The sequence below is a fragment of the Neofelis nebulosa genome, chromosome 9, assembly GCF_028018385.1.
Source record: "Neofelis nebulosa isolate mNeoNeb1 chromosome 9, mNeoNeb1.pri, whole genome shotgun sequence".
Taxonomy (NCBI): Eukaryota; Metazoa; Chordata; class Mammalia; order Carnivora; family Felidae; genus Neofelis; species Neofelis nebulosa.
Genome location: NC_080790.1, coordinates 52945351 through 52959642, shown reverse-complemented (window position 1 = coordinate 52959642; position 14292 = coordinate 52945351). Strand labels below are relative to the sequence as shown.

Sequence of the window (14292 nt, the reverse complement as noted above, 5' to 3'; positions counted from 1 at the left end):
TTTTCCCCCCTCAGATGAATGTTTCCCTTTTTTAAAACAAAATTAAAATTTAAATTAAAAGTTAATGAAATTACTGGGGCGCTGGGTGGCTCAGTCAGTTGAACGTCTGACTTCAGCTCAGGTCCTGATATCGCTGGTGAATCCCAGCCCCCGCATCGGGCTCCCTGTTGACAGCGTGGAGCCCGCTTCTCTTCCTGTCTCCCTCTCTCTCTCTGCCCCTCCCCAGCTTATGCTTTCTCGGTCTCAAAAATAAAAACATCAAAAAACAATTTTTTAAGTTAGTGAAATTAGTGCTCAACAAACACACTTACAAACAAAAGCCCCCCACCCCCACCCCCCAAAAAAACACACACCTAAGGCATGGGTCTGCATGTTCCAGGGGTTTTTTGTTTGTATGTTTGTTTTGCTTTTTTTTTTTTTCCCAGCCAACTGAACAGGAAAAAATGTGTTTCCTTTCTTAGATTTTTCTTTATTACAGAATCACTGAGGCTGCAGGAAAGCACCTCTTTAATGGAAGTTATTTTCAGGGGCCATTTTCTAGCCACCAAAACAAACCTGTGCTTAGGCACCAGGTGGTCTGTGTATCTCTTCCAAACCATCAGAGGTGGAGTGGCACCTCAGGATCAACTTCAGAGGTTCCCTGCCATGACTCCATTTTGGGTTTCACTATCCAAGAAGATGTTAGCTGTCTCCAGTAATGTAGGCTCTCTGACTGTGGGGATTTAGGTCTGTTTGGTTCACAAGTGTCTCCTAGTGCCTGGCATCCTATTCAGAATATAGTAGTAGCTCAATAAATATTTGTTGGAAGAAGGATGTTCCAAAGAGTGCAGCAGCTCCCAGAGAATAGTTCCCAGTAGATATAAATTCTTGACAACATCTTGGGGGTAATGGAATAGGCGCCCTAAGGGACTATCTGGAGGGGACCTTGGCTAGTGCTCAGGGCCTTCCCAGCATTCCAACAAAGGCACAACAGTCACCCAACATAGACTACCACACAGCTTCTTGCCCTTCCACTTCTGAAGTCCAAAATCAGAAGATGGAGAATTCCTTCCTACAGGCTCACCCCCACAATCATCCCCAGTTAACTCCCTGTTTGCATGGCAGCAGGTGCCCGGCCACATAGTGGAGGGGCAGAAGATGCTCCAATCTGGACCAATCTGACCCAGAGAGCAAGGAAGCTTCTTTGGGTGGAGAAGTAGGGGAGTCCCCAGAGCCAAGGTAACCACTGAAGGGGTGCCAGACATCATGCTTCCTGGCTTCCCGTTCCCCAGCTTAGTCTGGAATCCACCTTCGGGTGACGCTGATGGCAAATGACCCTTCTTAGGACAACAAGATTCAAGACTAGCGAGTTCCCTGGCACTGGGGACTTGGGACTGGGGTAGTTGGTGATCCTGAATGTGCAGTGTGGCAGCAAGCATAGCAAAGAGAAGAAGGAACCAAGTCTACAGGATAAGTCGCTGTGGGCAAGCTTTTCAGAGGCACAAAGCAGGGGAAGAACAAATGAGCATCTGCCCTTGATGCAGGCATCAGAACAAAACGCCTCTTCAAACTTATTCTAACAACATTTAAAAAATTATTTTACTAGATTCATTTGAATTGCGACACCCCAAAATTCAAAAGGCATGAAACGATATAAAAGCCACCATTGCTGGCCTCCAGGCCGCTCCCCAAAGGCAGCCCAAGGAGCCGCTCTGGCTCTCTCCTGGCCAGGCCTGGGGGGAAATGCCTGGGAAAGGTGGGAGGCCAGGACACTGCCTGTGGGGAACCCCCTGTCCCCAGGCTGCGGGACGTAGATCCTTCTGGGGCTTGAGTTGCCATTCCTTCCACTCCCAAGTCATGGACCTACACCTAGGGAAGGACCATGGGCTGGCTGGGGTTCCCCAACAGGGAAGGGAAAATCTGGCTTGGGGGTGGAAGCATGAGTGGCACTTTAAACACGGAAAACTCAGCAGTGTCCAGGCCATTGGATGACTGAAAGCAGGGTTCAAGTCTCGGCTGCACCGCCCACTGTCTTTACGGAGCTCGGCGTTTGCTTTCAAGAAACACGAGGTTGGATGAGAGCAGCTGATTAGCTATCCAGAGGCTTTGGCAGTGAAAAGCATTTCTCCTGCACCCCCACCCCCACTCCACTTAGGCAGCTGGAGTTGAGGGCCTGGAATCTGGATTCGCAACCCCCAGGCCAGACAACCTTTCCCTGTCCCTTGGGCCATGGCTAACCTTTTCATTCTTTCATCCATCCAGGTGGAAGGGAAAGGGGGATGAACTAGTGCTACCTGTGAGCTCTGGCTCTAAGCCCTAAATGATAAAAGCTTAAATTTACCTCCCTCTAGCACCCATTGAGGGCCGGGTATTAGATAAAGTGCTCCACACAGATTAACCTACTCCTCAAAACAACTCTGGGAGTTTGGTACTAACATTATCCCCATTTAATGGGTGAGGATGCTGAGGCACAGAGAGGATAAGCAACCTATTAGCAAGTAGGTAGTGGTAGAACCAGGATTCTAACCCAACCTAGCCAAGAATCAGGGCACTGAATTTTTACCACAGAGCCTCTAATTCCTACAAACCTCCCAGTCCAACCGTCTCCTCCTCACTGGACAGGAGTGGAAAGGGGGCTTCTAGAAGGTGACCTATTAGCTGGGGACAAATAGCCAGTGTGTGCCCTATCCCTGAGCCTCACCATGCTCCTCCAGCTGCCCCCAGAAAACTTCCTACCTCTTCTGAGCTGCGAGTGGAGCACCCCAAACTAGGGGTACACCCACACTCCCACACAGATAAGGTAGAAACCACCCAAATGTCTATTAATAGTGAATGGATAAGCAAATGTGGTATAACCCATACAATGGAATGTTAATCAGCCATGAAAGGAATAAAGTACTCATATATGCTATAACATGAATGAACCTTGAAATATTATGCTAAGTGAAAGAAGCCAGGTGCAAAGGCCACTTATTGTATGATTCCATTTATATGAAAAATCCAGAATAGGCAAATCCATAGAAACAAAGTGGTTGGTTAGGTTGCTTGGGGCTGAGGTTGGGGTGGAAAGTTGGGTGATCGCTAAAGGGTACGGATTTCCTTTTGGGGTGATGAAAATGTCCTAAAATGTACTGTGCTGATGGCTGCACTGTACATCTGGACATAGGCTACATATTTTAGTATGTCGGTGAAAATACTAAAAACTTTAGAATTGTACAGTGCGTGAATTGTAGGATATGTACGTTATAGCTCAATAAAGCTGTTACCAAAACAACAAAAGCAAAACAACACATAGTGAACCCAGCCACGGTAAACTCAGGTTCTGCTCTTTGAAAGTCTGCATCCTCACAGTCCAGGTTTCTTTTGGTTTCTGGAGAGGTCACAGCTCCCCCTTGAACGTGCCAAGGTACCGCGTCACTCAATCTGAAAGTCCCCACCCCAGTGTCTGTGCGAGGAACCGCCAAGTAGTGCCAGGCTGGTGGAGTCCATCGCTGAGTGTGGGGGCGGGGGGGGGGGGTGGGCAGCCCAGTTCTCAGAGTGAAGTGGGAGGGAGGGGGAAGAGATTTTTGCCTTAGTAGCACCTTGGGACCTGGCACCTGGGTGTCAAGCCACACAGACCAGGTTTGTGACCTTGGTCTGTTTCCTCCTCTGCACAACGAAGCAACCAAGTCCCCCCTAAGGGTTATCATGACTATTTCATGACAATGCAGCACCTTTGGGGGGCACTTAGGCCTGTATCTCTCGCCAGAAAATAAATAAAACGCTGATTGATTTAAAGAATGATCCAGATATTAAATCCAGATATTAAATATCCAGATATTAAATATCCAGATATTAAAGAATGATCAGACTGCAGTAGGAGTGAGTGAATTTTGTTTGTTAAGAAAGAAGGAAAATGTTTAGAAGATTCTTTCAAGTCTTTTCGTTGGTTTAAACTCTGCACCTGGATGGGATGGTAATGTCCTAAGAAAGACAAATAAAAGAGGGTGCTTCTGCCCCAGCACGGAGAGGGCTGATGGGAAATGGGGAATGTAGGAGCCAGCAAGGGGAGTCAGAGGGAGAGAGGATGGAAACAGCCACGGAGGCTGAGGGGCTGGGTGGGAAAGACCGCGCAGGGAAGGGAGGAAGGCTGGAGAACCAGAAGGAGAAAGGAGACAGAAGAAGGATGCGGTGGCAAATCACCAAAGGAGAGAGAGGGAAGTTAGAAGATTCACAGGGCACTACCAGGAAGAGGAACAGGAAGCCAAGAAAGCTTTGGGGGAAATCTGTCTGGAGGAAAGCAGGTGAGAAGATCACCAAATTAGGAGTCCCCCCACCCTTCACACCAAGTCCCTGTCCTAGAACCTGGGGGCACCCATCCTGCACTAGCGGCTGACTCTACCTCCAGCCCTGCCCCGCCAGCCACCTCCTCTCTTCAAGAGAATCCCGAGTCCTGTGGGTGAAGGGAGCTTTTCAGATCAGGTTGGACACCTTTGAGTTGGGTCCAGTTGTATCCTGACCAGTCCTGTTCACCCTCTCTGATCCTCCCACTGCCAACCTGCTCCCACCTTCCAGGCCTCTGCTGGCTTCCCTCCTCCCCCACCCACCCAAAAGCCTGGCTGAAATAACCATATCTCATTCCCTGGATTACCACTACTGACCACCCAAGACCTGGGTGAAAGCTCCTGGCTTTCATCCAGCAATGCCTTCTTCCCCTACCCTTAGTCCGATACAAAAATTCCTTCACCTGGAAGCCTCTTAACTATCAGAAACCCACTGGGGACCTGATTTGAAGTCACTAGACCTAAACTGAAGCTATTTGGTCTGCAGCCCAGCACTGCTGATTTTTTTCTAAGTTACCCAGGTGATTTAATACATGGCAAGTTGAGAAATCCTTTGCCCCCTCCTGTAAGCCTTCCTGGCACTGGTCCAAAGCCAGAGGCAAGGCAGGAGTTGCCTACTGGTAGCCACTGGGTGGTTGGTACCTGGAAAATATTGTCAGCCTTGCCCTGCTTGCAGCTGTCACCCCAGTGTGGCCCTCTTTACAAACTAGACCCATAGCCTCCCCTGGGCAGCTCTCCCCATAGGCCTCAGGACTCACAGGCTCAAGAAAGGCACCAGCAGATTGTACCAGACTTGGCACTGGCAGATCTTGACAGCCCTACAGCTCAGAAAGCCCGCCTGGGATCCTTGCCTAAGAAGAGGGGGCAAAACAAAGCAGGGGAGTGTTGCCTTGAGAGGCCAAAAGGTGGTGCCACTGCTGGTGCCTCCCCCATCTCACCCTGTACCAGCCCACCCTAGCCCAGCTAACTTGGGTTCCCTGCTCTGCTCGAAGAGCTGACCTCTGCCCTCATGGTGGGCACCCCTGGGGCCCAGAGCGTCCTGTTCCCTGCAGAATCCTCAGAGGGCAACACTGGCATCCCGCAAAGACAGGCCTCGGGCGTCTTGTATTGCCTGAAATTAGTCAGTGACTGACTTGCAGTTCCTGAGCCTGCAGGTGGTTAGCTACCTAGGAGGGACCTAAACACTGGGATCTGAGGAGCCTCACTCTGCCCCAGCACCTCTCCCACCAACCCCAGGAACAGGTGTCTCACCATTAGAGCACCCCTGCTTGGGTTTTAGCACCATTACTCTTCTTAGAAATGAACACATTGTACTGTCTTTTACAAAAATAACAATGCTCATTGTAAAAAACAAAACAAAACAAAAACTCCAACAGCACCCTAGCTCCTTTTAAAATGCCAATCCCTTCCTACCAGAGAGGGCGACAATAGGTACCCTCTGAAGTGCCAGTACAGAGATCTGGCTCCCAGGCACATAGGGGTGCATGTAGGGTCAGGGGAGGAAGTGATGCATGGATTTTTTTTTTTTCTGCCAGCCTGGTCTTGTGCTCCCCAGCCGAATCTTCAAGGAGTGTCCTTCCCTGTTCACCCAAACCCCTAACTCCCTTTAGCTGCAGGAGAAACCCATCCCAGCAGTAATAGTGGGGGGCCAGAAGAATGCCACCCAGCATCTCCCAGGGACCCTTATATGGGACCCCAAAACCAGAAAGAAGAAAGACAGGAGACCCAGACAAAAAAAAAGATGAGGCAAGGCAGAGGAACCCGGACCTCCTGAGTTTCTAGGCCTTAGGGAAAGGACCGGGGAGAAGCACGGGGCTGAGAGAGGGGAGTAGGGAGGTAGAGACAGAGAGGCCAAGGAGGAGTACAGGAAGGAAGCCAGCTGGGGAAGGCACCTGCAAAGGCTGCAAGCTCAACCCAGGCTTCTACCATGAGCCTCAGCAGAGGGAAGAGGCACCAGAAGGAGCAGGGCTGATCTGGGGCCAGGGCTCCAGGCCTGGAGGGCTGGTCTGATATGCTTGCCAGAGCACTGTAGGGAAACAGAAGAAGGGAGAATAACCAGACACAGAATGGGAACTCCAGCATTTCAGGTTCTGAGCACCAGAAGGTGATACTGAAGGCTCCAGCCAGAGCTGCAGGATCACTGTCAGTGAAGGACCAAAGGGCTTGACTGTGAGATACGGGTAGCATGTGGGGGAACCTAGGCCCCAACTCCCACCCAGCCATATGCACATGTTGGCTCCCCTAGAGCCCAGGTTGGGTGGCAGACTTCTGATCCTAGAGGACCTGCTGCCCAGCAGGGTGGGGGTAGGAGAACTATTTACCCCTAGGTGCTGGGGACCTAGCTCTCACAAGGACTCAGGCTTAGGAAGTCAGTCTCATTTGCTGAGCTGCTAGAAGGCCTGGTGAAGGGGGATGGGAAGGGCCTGGAGAGTCCCTGAATCTCCACACCAGGGAGACTGAATTAAGTCCACACCAGGGGAATGAGTGGCAAGAATTAGAGACAGCAGTTAAGCAAGGTGCTAAGCAAGGCAACACCTGAGAGAAGACAGCCTCTTACCCCAACTCAGGCCATTTTGGGGAAACCCTCTAGAGACCTAGTCCTAAGGAGTATCTGTGCAGAGGTGGGTTGGTGGAGCTCTTTCCTGACTGACGGTCTCCCCACTCCTGCAGCTGAGTGGAGGACCAGGACCACCATGTGGCCGGGGAACTCCTTACGGCAGAGCATCATGGGACTCCAGCCCAGGATGCGGCAGTTCCTTGTGACCAGACCCGCTCAACCTGCAAAGCAGAAGCCCACTAATTCCCCAGGACCAGCAGAGGCCAGGACAGACACTGATAGCAGGGATGGACCTTGGGCCATGAGCTGCTAAGGCCCTATGGGACCCAAAAAGGGCCAGATCAACACCTGGAGTTTGTCTACACTGGAGCCCTGGCAGCGACAGAGCCACTGAGAAAGCAAGTTTAGGCCATAGCCCTGCCCCCTATCGGCTGGGACTCCCTTCCCGCCTGTCCCCCCACACATGCCTCCCTGCTAAGGATCCTGAATCACTTTATGAAAAAGGAGAGACACAGAGATTTTCCAGATCCCTGGGATCTTGCCCCGGTTGAGATGACTGAGACCGCGAGTGTAGACTGGCAGTGAAAACATAGGATATAGGACACATAGGCCATCCAATCCCAGATCCCACTGCGGGGTGAGGAATCCCAGATCCTAGTGAATTCTGGCCAGGCGGACTGCACCCCTGGAGCTCTGTGTCCAGCTTACCCCAGGGCCGGAGGATCTCCCAGAGCCAAATGGCATCCCAACATGTGAGCGCGCGCACACACTCAGCAAGGCCAACCCTGTATCTCGCTGCCACGTGGCCATACTCAGGTACTGGGGCACCCAGCGATCCTCACCCAGCACACTCAGGAGCTAGACCCGAAGGATAAAGTCTCCAGAGAGAAAAGGATGTGGGTGGGAGCCCAGTGGCCCCGCACAACCTGCCTACTGGCTTGGCAGTGGGCCACCCAGGCGCTAGGATGTCCTGGCAGGCATCTCTGTTGGGCCAGAGCCCGGGCTGGGTGAGTAGATCCGACACCGCCAACCCCCTCTCCCCTGGCCCACATCCACACAAGCACACTGCACAGGTTCCCTGCTTCAGCATGCAGAACCCCTGAGTTCCTCACTCACTGGTCATGGGTACAATCACCAGGAAGGGGGACCCACCTGCCAGGCCTGCGGAGAGGAGAGCACCCGAATGCCCTCGGGACGCCAAATCCCACCCCGCAAAGAGGGAAAGTGAGGGGGGAAAAAAAATAAAGGGCTGGAGAAAGAGAAAGAGTAGGACCTCCGGAGAACCAACCCTCCCCCTGTTCTCCCAGCAGGGCTCCCCGAAGCTAGGGAAGGAGAGTCCCCAAGTGCCTGGGTCCTGTCTCCGTGGGATTCTGCCTCACCAGACAGACTGGCCCGGATCACCCAGGAGGGTGCAGATGCCCGAAAACTGATCCCTGGACCTCAAATGAGTTCGCTGGAGGGAGACTGGAGTTACCGGCACTGAGAGCACTGAGATATGTTGTGAAATCGAAATTTAAAGGGCAAGAACAAACAAAACCCGGCAGGGCTCAGCAGGTGTCGTTCCCTTTTTCTTTGAACACAAACTCGGCCGTGAAAGTGGCAGGGGAAGAGTGAGGGCTGGGGAGCCGGGAAGGTTCCAGTCAAGTTTTTGCTTTCTGCTTCCTACTTGAATAATAAAAACAAGTAAACTTGAGAGAGAGAGCCAGAGAGGAGAAAGACAGGTGCAGAGCTGAGGCCGGATCCCGCGACCAGCATCCCACTGGTTTGCGGTGGAGGGCGTGCTGGCCCGTGTGGGTGGGGGTCTCTGAGGAGTTGGGCCCCTCCAGTGTGCACTGCAAGGGTCCTTCCAACCGAGATCGGTCCAGTTGGGTCACACTCCCCAGGTTCTCCTGTTACTATGAATTTCCTTTCTCCCAGCCCCCCAGGTGCCACCAACTGGCAGCACCCGCAGCTGGTCCAGACTGCTCTCCCTCTGCACAGCCTATCCAGGATCCTGGCCACCAGCCTGTGCTCCTCTGCCCCAACCAAAGTACCTAGTGGCCAAGTTTTTTTCCTTCCTTCCTTCCTCCCCCCCCCCCTTTCTGTTAGCAGGTAGCAGCAGTCCTCCTCCCCTGCACTCTTTGCCCTCCCCTCTTCCTAGGTCTCAACCCCTTCATTATCAGCCACCCAATTAAGTAATTGGGGCATCCAGCCCACCTGGCCTTCTGCAGGGGACATTTATGACTGGACACAAATACATGCACACTGGACACACGCTAAGGCAGTAACACACACCCATTCATACACTGGCTCACCCAAATCATGGAGGCTGCACCAGCAACACGCTCAGCCCGGACACAGTCACTTACCCCCTCACCTCACTCCCCACCCCCACACACGGACATCATGGGCCCTGCCCCCACAAACACTCAATCAGCCCCCCAGACAGACCGAAGCACCCTCGCTCACCCGGGAATGCGAGCCAGAAAAGAGAAGCAAAGTCTGCAATCACGGCGCTTTAGGGGTAGGGTCATCGGCGCTCCCGCCCACAAACAAGTTGAACACACATCTTCACTGGGGTCTCTCAATCTCTGTTCGAGCCCCTTTCTGAGTCAAAGTAAGGGAACGAAGGGCCCGGCCTCTCTTGGCGCTGGCAAGGCAGAAGCTAGACTCAGGCGGGCACGGGCTCCTCAGAAAGCGCTGGGGGAAGCCTCGGAGGGCCGAGCGCTCTGCACAGGAACCCCCACCACCTGGCTTCCCAGCCCAGCTGGCTTCTAGCCACGCGGACCTCCGCGCCTCGATTTTCCAGGGAAGGTGGGACCTGGGACCAGGGCTGGCTGGGGTGGGGGGCATCTCCACAGTAGCGGGGTGAGGCTGGCACAAGGAAACGCCCATCTGCTTCCCAAGTCTGAGGGTGCGGGCCCCGCGTGAGGGCCTCCAGGCCGTGGGGGAACCGGGCGTTTGCTGCCTACCACAGTCTCGGCCTCACTCGACCCTCTGGGCTCCTGGCCCCTCTCTGCACGTGTTTTCTCAACCCCCCGCGAGTGCGGGTCACTCCGTCAGTCCCCTGGCTTCTCTCGGGGTCATTTACCACATTCTAGGCCTTGCTCTCCCAGGATCGCCGGGACGCGCCTTCGGTCCCGCTTCGAATGCGGGTGGCGGTATGAGTCTGGGGGCAGGGGTGGGGCACTGAACCCCAGACCTGAGGCCCTGCCTCCAGCCTCCCCCCCACCAGCCGAGCGCCCGAGCAAGGCCAACCTCCTGTTTTCTGCTGGGTCTCGCCGGGGTCGCCTTCCTGGAGCACTTTGGTTATTGATCCCGCCGAAAGAGCTGGAGCGCGGAGCCTGAGCGTCCCCGGGGAAGGAGGGAGTGGGGAGCACAGAAGGCAAGGGACTGGGGGAGGGAGTTGATAAACTTTAGGGGTGGCCGTAGGGCTAGGCCAGCACCCCCAGAATACCGCCCCAGCCTCCCTCTGCCGGACTGGGAGTGGGGCTAGATCGGGGGTGGAGGAGTGGGACCACCCTCCCATCCTTCGGCGCTGCTCCCTCGTGAGCCGCTGGGAGTCAGAGAACCCCGACTCGCGCCCAATCAGCAGGGATGGGTGGAGCAGCCGGGTAGGGGCGGGGCCCGAGGAGTAGGGGCCGGGCGGGGGGCGCGAGGGGCGGGGAGCCACGGGCTTGGCCAGCTCAGGCTGGCCGGGCGGTGGAGAAGGCGGCGGTGGCGGCCGGCATGGGCGATGGGGGCGCGGAGCGCGACCGCGGCCCCGCACGCCGGGAGTCGCGCGGCGGGCGCGGCGGGGACCGCGGCGGAGCGGAGGACTCGGGCGCCGATGCCGGCCGCCGCAGCCCAAGGGAGATTGCGGGGACCTCCGCCTCTAGCCCCGCGGGCTCCAGAGAGAGCGGCGCCGACAGCGACGGCCAGCCCGGGCTCGGAGAGGCAGACCACTGCCGCCGCATCCTGGTGCGAGGTAAGCGGACAGTTCTCGGTTCTGGCCCACCGGACCCCCACCCTAGCCCTTCGGCTGCCTCCACCTCCCAGTTCACACAGACAGCCAGTCTTCAGTCAATCATTCATTCAGCAAATACTATTTTGAGCTTCTATTGTGTGCTGAACACTGAGCTGAGTGCAGGGGACAAAGCGGCGAACGGGACCAAAGAGATGTCCGTGTCACTGCCTTACAGTTCTCAGCCTCTCGGGCCGGCCGCTCACCCTAGGCCCATCCCAGCTGGGTACGGCGGCGGGGACCGGGATACAAGTGCGGGGCGCGGACAGCCGGGTCCCCGCCCCGCGTCCCTCACGGCTGGTGCGGAGAAAAGCGTCACGAGCGCTCCGCGGGGTCAGGACGAGGAAGGACCAGCGTCCGGGACCGCGGGAGGGAAAGGCCGGCGCTCCGCTCAGCGGCCGGGACGCTTCCCGGCCGCCTGCCCAGGCTCGTTTCCCGTTCCCGGCGACGCAGACCGCACCGGTTGCTCGCGGGAGAGGGCATCGGGACTCGGAGGGCGGCGTGCGGCGCTTGCCCGCCTGGGCTTTGCTCTTTCGGCTCGCGCTTCCTCTCGGCGTCTGGGCCCAGCCGGCTCTCGGTGCGGCCTTCCCCCGGCCTGGCCTTTCGCGTCTCTCCCGTTCTCCCTCGCCCTTCGCCCTCTCTTCTTTCCTGGCTTTTCGCTCCGCCGAGCTCTCCTTCCCAGCCCTCTTTTCCTGCAAGCGCTTCTGGACTGCGCTCGAGTACCCAGCTCTGCCTGGTCTCCTCGCCGCGAGGCCGACCCCCAAAGCCACCCTCACGCGAAGCTCTAGATCAGCTTTCGCCGGATCCGGGCCTCGCCCAGAGAGATGGAAGGAGAAAGGGGATTCCGGGCACTTGCCTTCAGGCTGCCCCTAGGCCGCGGCCAGAGCCTGAGATCTGTTTCCCCCACTCTGAGCGCCGGCACCCGGAGACCGAGCGCCCAGAAGAGGCCACACGCGGGGAACGGCTCCCCCGACCTCCTTCTCCTACTGCCTGGCTCGGCTTCCTCCCGCTGCCCTTTTACTGCCTCAACTTCCGGAGCGCCCGCCTGCCAGCCGCGGGGCTTTGGGAGTCGACCGGCTACAGCTGATTTCCGCAACCACCGCGGCCGCCTGGGGAACAGGAACCAGCTTGAGACTGGCTCCAGGACCCTCCAGCGCCAGGATCCCGAGTTTGTCTGATCTGAGCTGGGCCACCCACACTCAGACTGGGATACTGTGGCCCGGTTGCCCACAGCCTCCCCACGGCTGCTGAGTTTGGGTAGATCTGGGAATGGGGGACAGGGCCAGGGTAGAGCATGGAGGCAGCCCAATCTAAAGTCGGCTGATGACCGTCTTGGACACAGACTCAGCGACCCATGCCTTCCTGAAACACTCCTGGTGTCAGGTGTGGTCACCTAGAGATGGGGCGGTAATCGATGTTCAGGACACAGGCTGGAGTATGAGGGTGGTCCCCACCCGGCAGCAATTCCATCAGGTGTGTGGACCTGCTGGGCACCTGGGGTTAAGTCAGATCCCTTTTCATAGACTATGGGGAGTCCTGAATGCAAGATGTCAACAGCCACCTTGGAGCTCTATTGAGAAAATTTGCCTGGCTTCCAGAAATGGAGAAATCAGTCCCTTAAATTACCCACACTCCCTGTTTAAGACCCTCAAATCCCTGCCTGTGACACTCACCACCTCATACCCCATCTATGGGTATTTGTGAGTTGTGGACAACTGAAAGTTCTGTGCCCACCTACTATCCCTTCCACTCTACTAACTCTGCTTGTATAACAAATAAGTTCTATGTACAGATGTCAGTTTAGTAACTCCCAGGTGTACACTTAGAGGAGGTAGGAGTCAAAAGTGACCCTCCACCCTGTGGGATGGGAGCCACGCATGCTAGGAGCAATCTAGAGCTGAGTAGAGATGGACACCCCCCCCCCCCCGTATGTGGGATAGCTTGTGTGCATTGTCAGGAGATATACTTTTAAAAATGCATGTATGCATACACAGCAATGCCATTATATTTGTACAATATAATGGTAATATAGTATAGAGAGTGTATTTACATGCCTAAAAGAAATAAAAGGTAAACAGGGCCCTTGTAAGTCCCTCTGCCCTTTCTCATTTAATGGAAAGGCAGTTATTACAGGCCTGAGATACCGGGCACGTCATTTGGCACTAATCCCTCCCAGTCAGGGTCACCTGTGTCACTCCTGGCCCCACAGGGACTCAGGGTGGAGGCTCTGACAGATGAAAGGCCTGGTACTGGTGAAGGGAAGCCTGCAGCACATTGGCCTCCAGATGAAATGTCCCTCCAGTGTGCTCTTAGCAGAGAGTACATTTCACCCTTGATCTCCCAGGACACATCCTCCCAAAGTACTTCTGGAGGAAACCATAAAAAGGTGGAAGGGAGGTTTTTGCCATCGCATCCCGTCAGGTTGTGGGGAAAGAACCCCACTTCCCTTGGGTCTTTGCACTTCTTTCTGCCTCTTTTCCACTAGGGACTTGCTACCTGAGGGCCCCACCCCAGCATAGTGCATCTGTTGGGGGAGTTCCAAGACACAGGGGAATAGAAGGAAAGTGTGGGGGGCTGGAATAAAGTAAAGTTGGTTTAGAGTCCTTTAAACTTGAGCCAGTTCCTTTGCCTCTCTGTGCCTCAGTTTCCACATCTGTACAGAGGAACCTATAGCTGTTACTTGAAAGTCAGTGCTAAAGGTCAGAGGTGATGTCTATAAAACTGCAAACACCCAGCGGGACCTCTATAAATATTCTGTTAAATGAAAGGGGGTGCTCTGAGGTGACCTACAAACCACTCTGGGAATGGGCCTCCTTCCTCAGAAGCCTCCCCCAGCTCACCCCCGCCCCTTACAGACTCCAAGGACTCTGTGCCTTTTCCCCTTGGCTAAATGCTGCCCTGCGTTGGGAGGTGGGCAGCCCTGGGGGTTGAGAACAGCTGATGAAAGGAGGATTAGTGCCACCTTGCAGACCACGAGGTGTGGCCTTCCCCAATCCCCTTGGAGGAACCCCTCACTCCACCAATCACTCAAGTTTCCGGCTGCCTCCCCGAAATGCGGGTCAGGGAGCCAGGGAGGCCGACCGTGCTGCATCCCCGCCTCAAAATGGAGGCCACTTCGTGCCACACATGGACACAAACAAGGCCACAAGGATGACAGGGGCGTGTGCACACAGGCAGCCAGCGCACCTCACCGCACACACAGCTAGGCTTCTACGGGACCAGACGGTGGCTTAGGCCACCCCACACCTCTGCGTGCACAGCCCATTGGCCAGTGACGGGTATGGATGGGGGTCCTTTTGTTTTATATTTAGGAAGGACGCACCAACTGCGAGGAGGAGGAGGAGGAGGAGGAGGAGGCGGAGGCGGCAGCTGGAACAAACAGGCCTCCTCCCAGCTGTGGCTCTAACCGCCCGGTGCAGCCGAGGCCCTTTCGGTGGAGCCGGGATACCGGC

At 55.4% G+C, this 14292-nt stretch overlaps 1 protein-coding gene across 1 annotated transcript in view; it reads left to right on the top strand.

The window, feature by feature from the left end:
- The first annotated feature begins 10551 nt into the window (after positions 1–10551).
- Positions 10552–14292, top strand: part of VAX2 (ventral anterior homeobox 2) — a 29174-nt gene continuing 25433 nt past the window's right edge. The window contains exon 1 of the mRNA XM_058683769.1: positions 10552–10804. Coding sequence (XP_058539752.1) covers positions 10567–10804 — 238 coding nt within the window. The 5' untranslated portion in view covers positions 10552–10566. The remainder of the gene's footprint in view (positions 10805–14292) is intronic.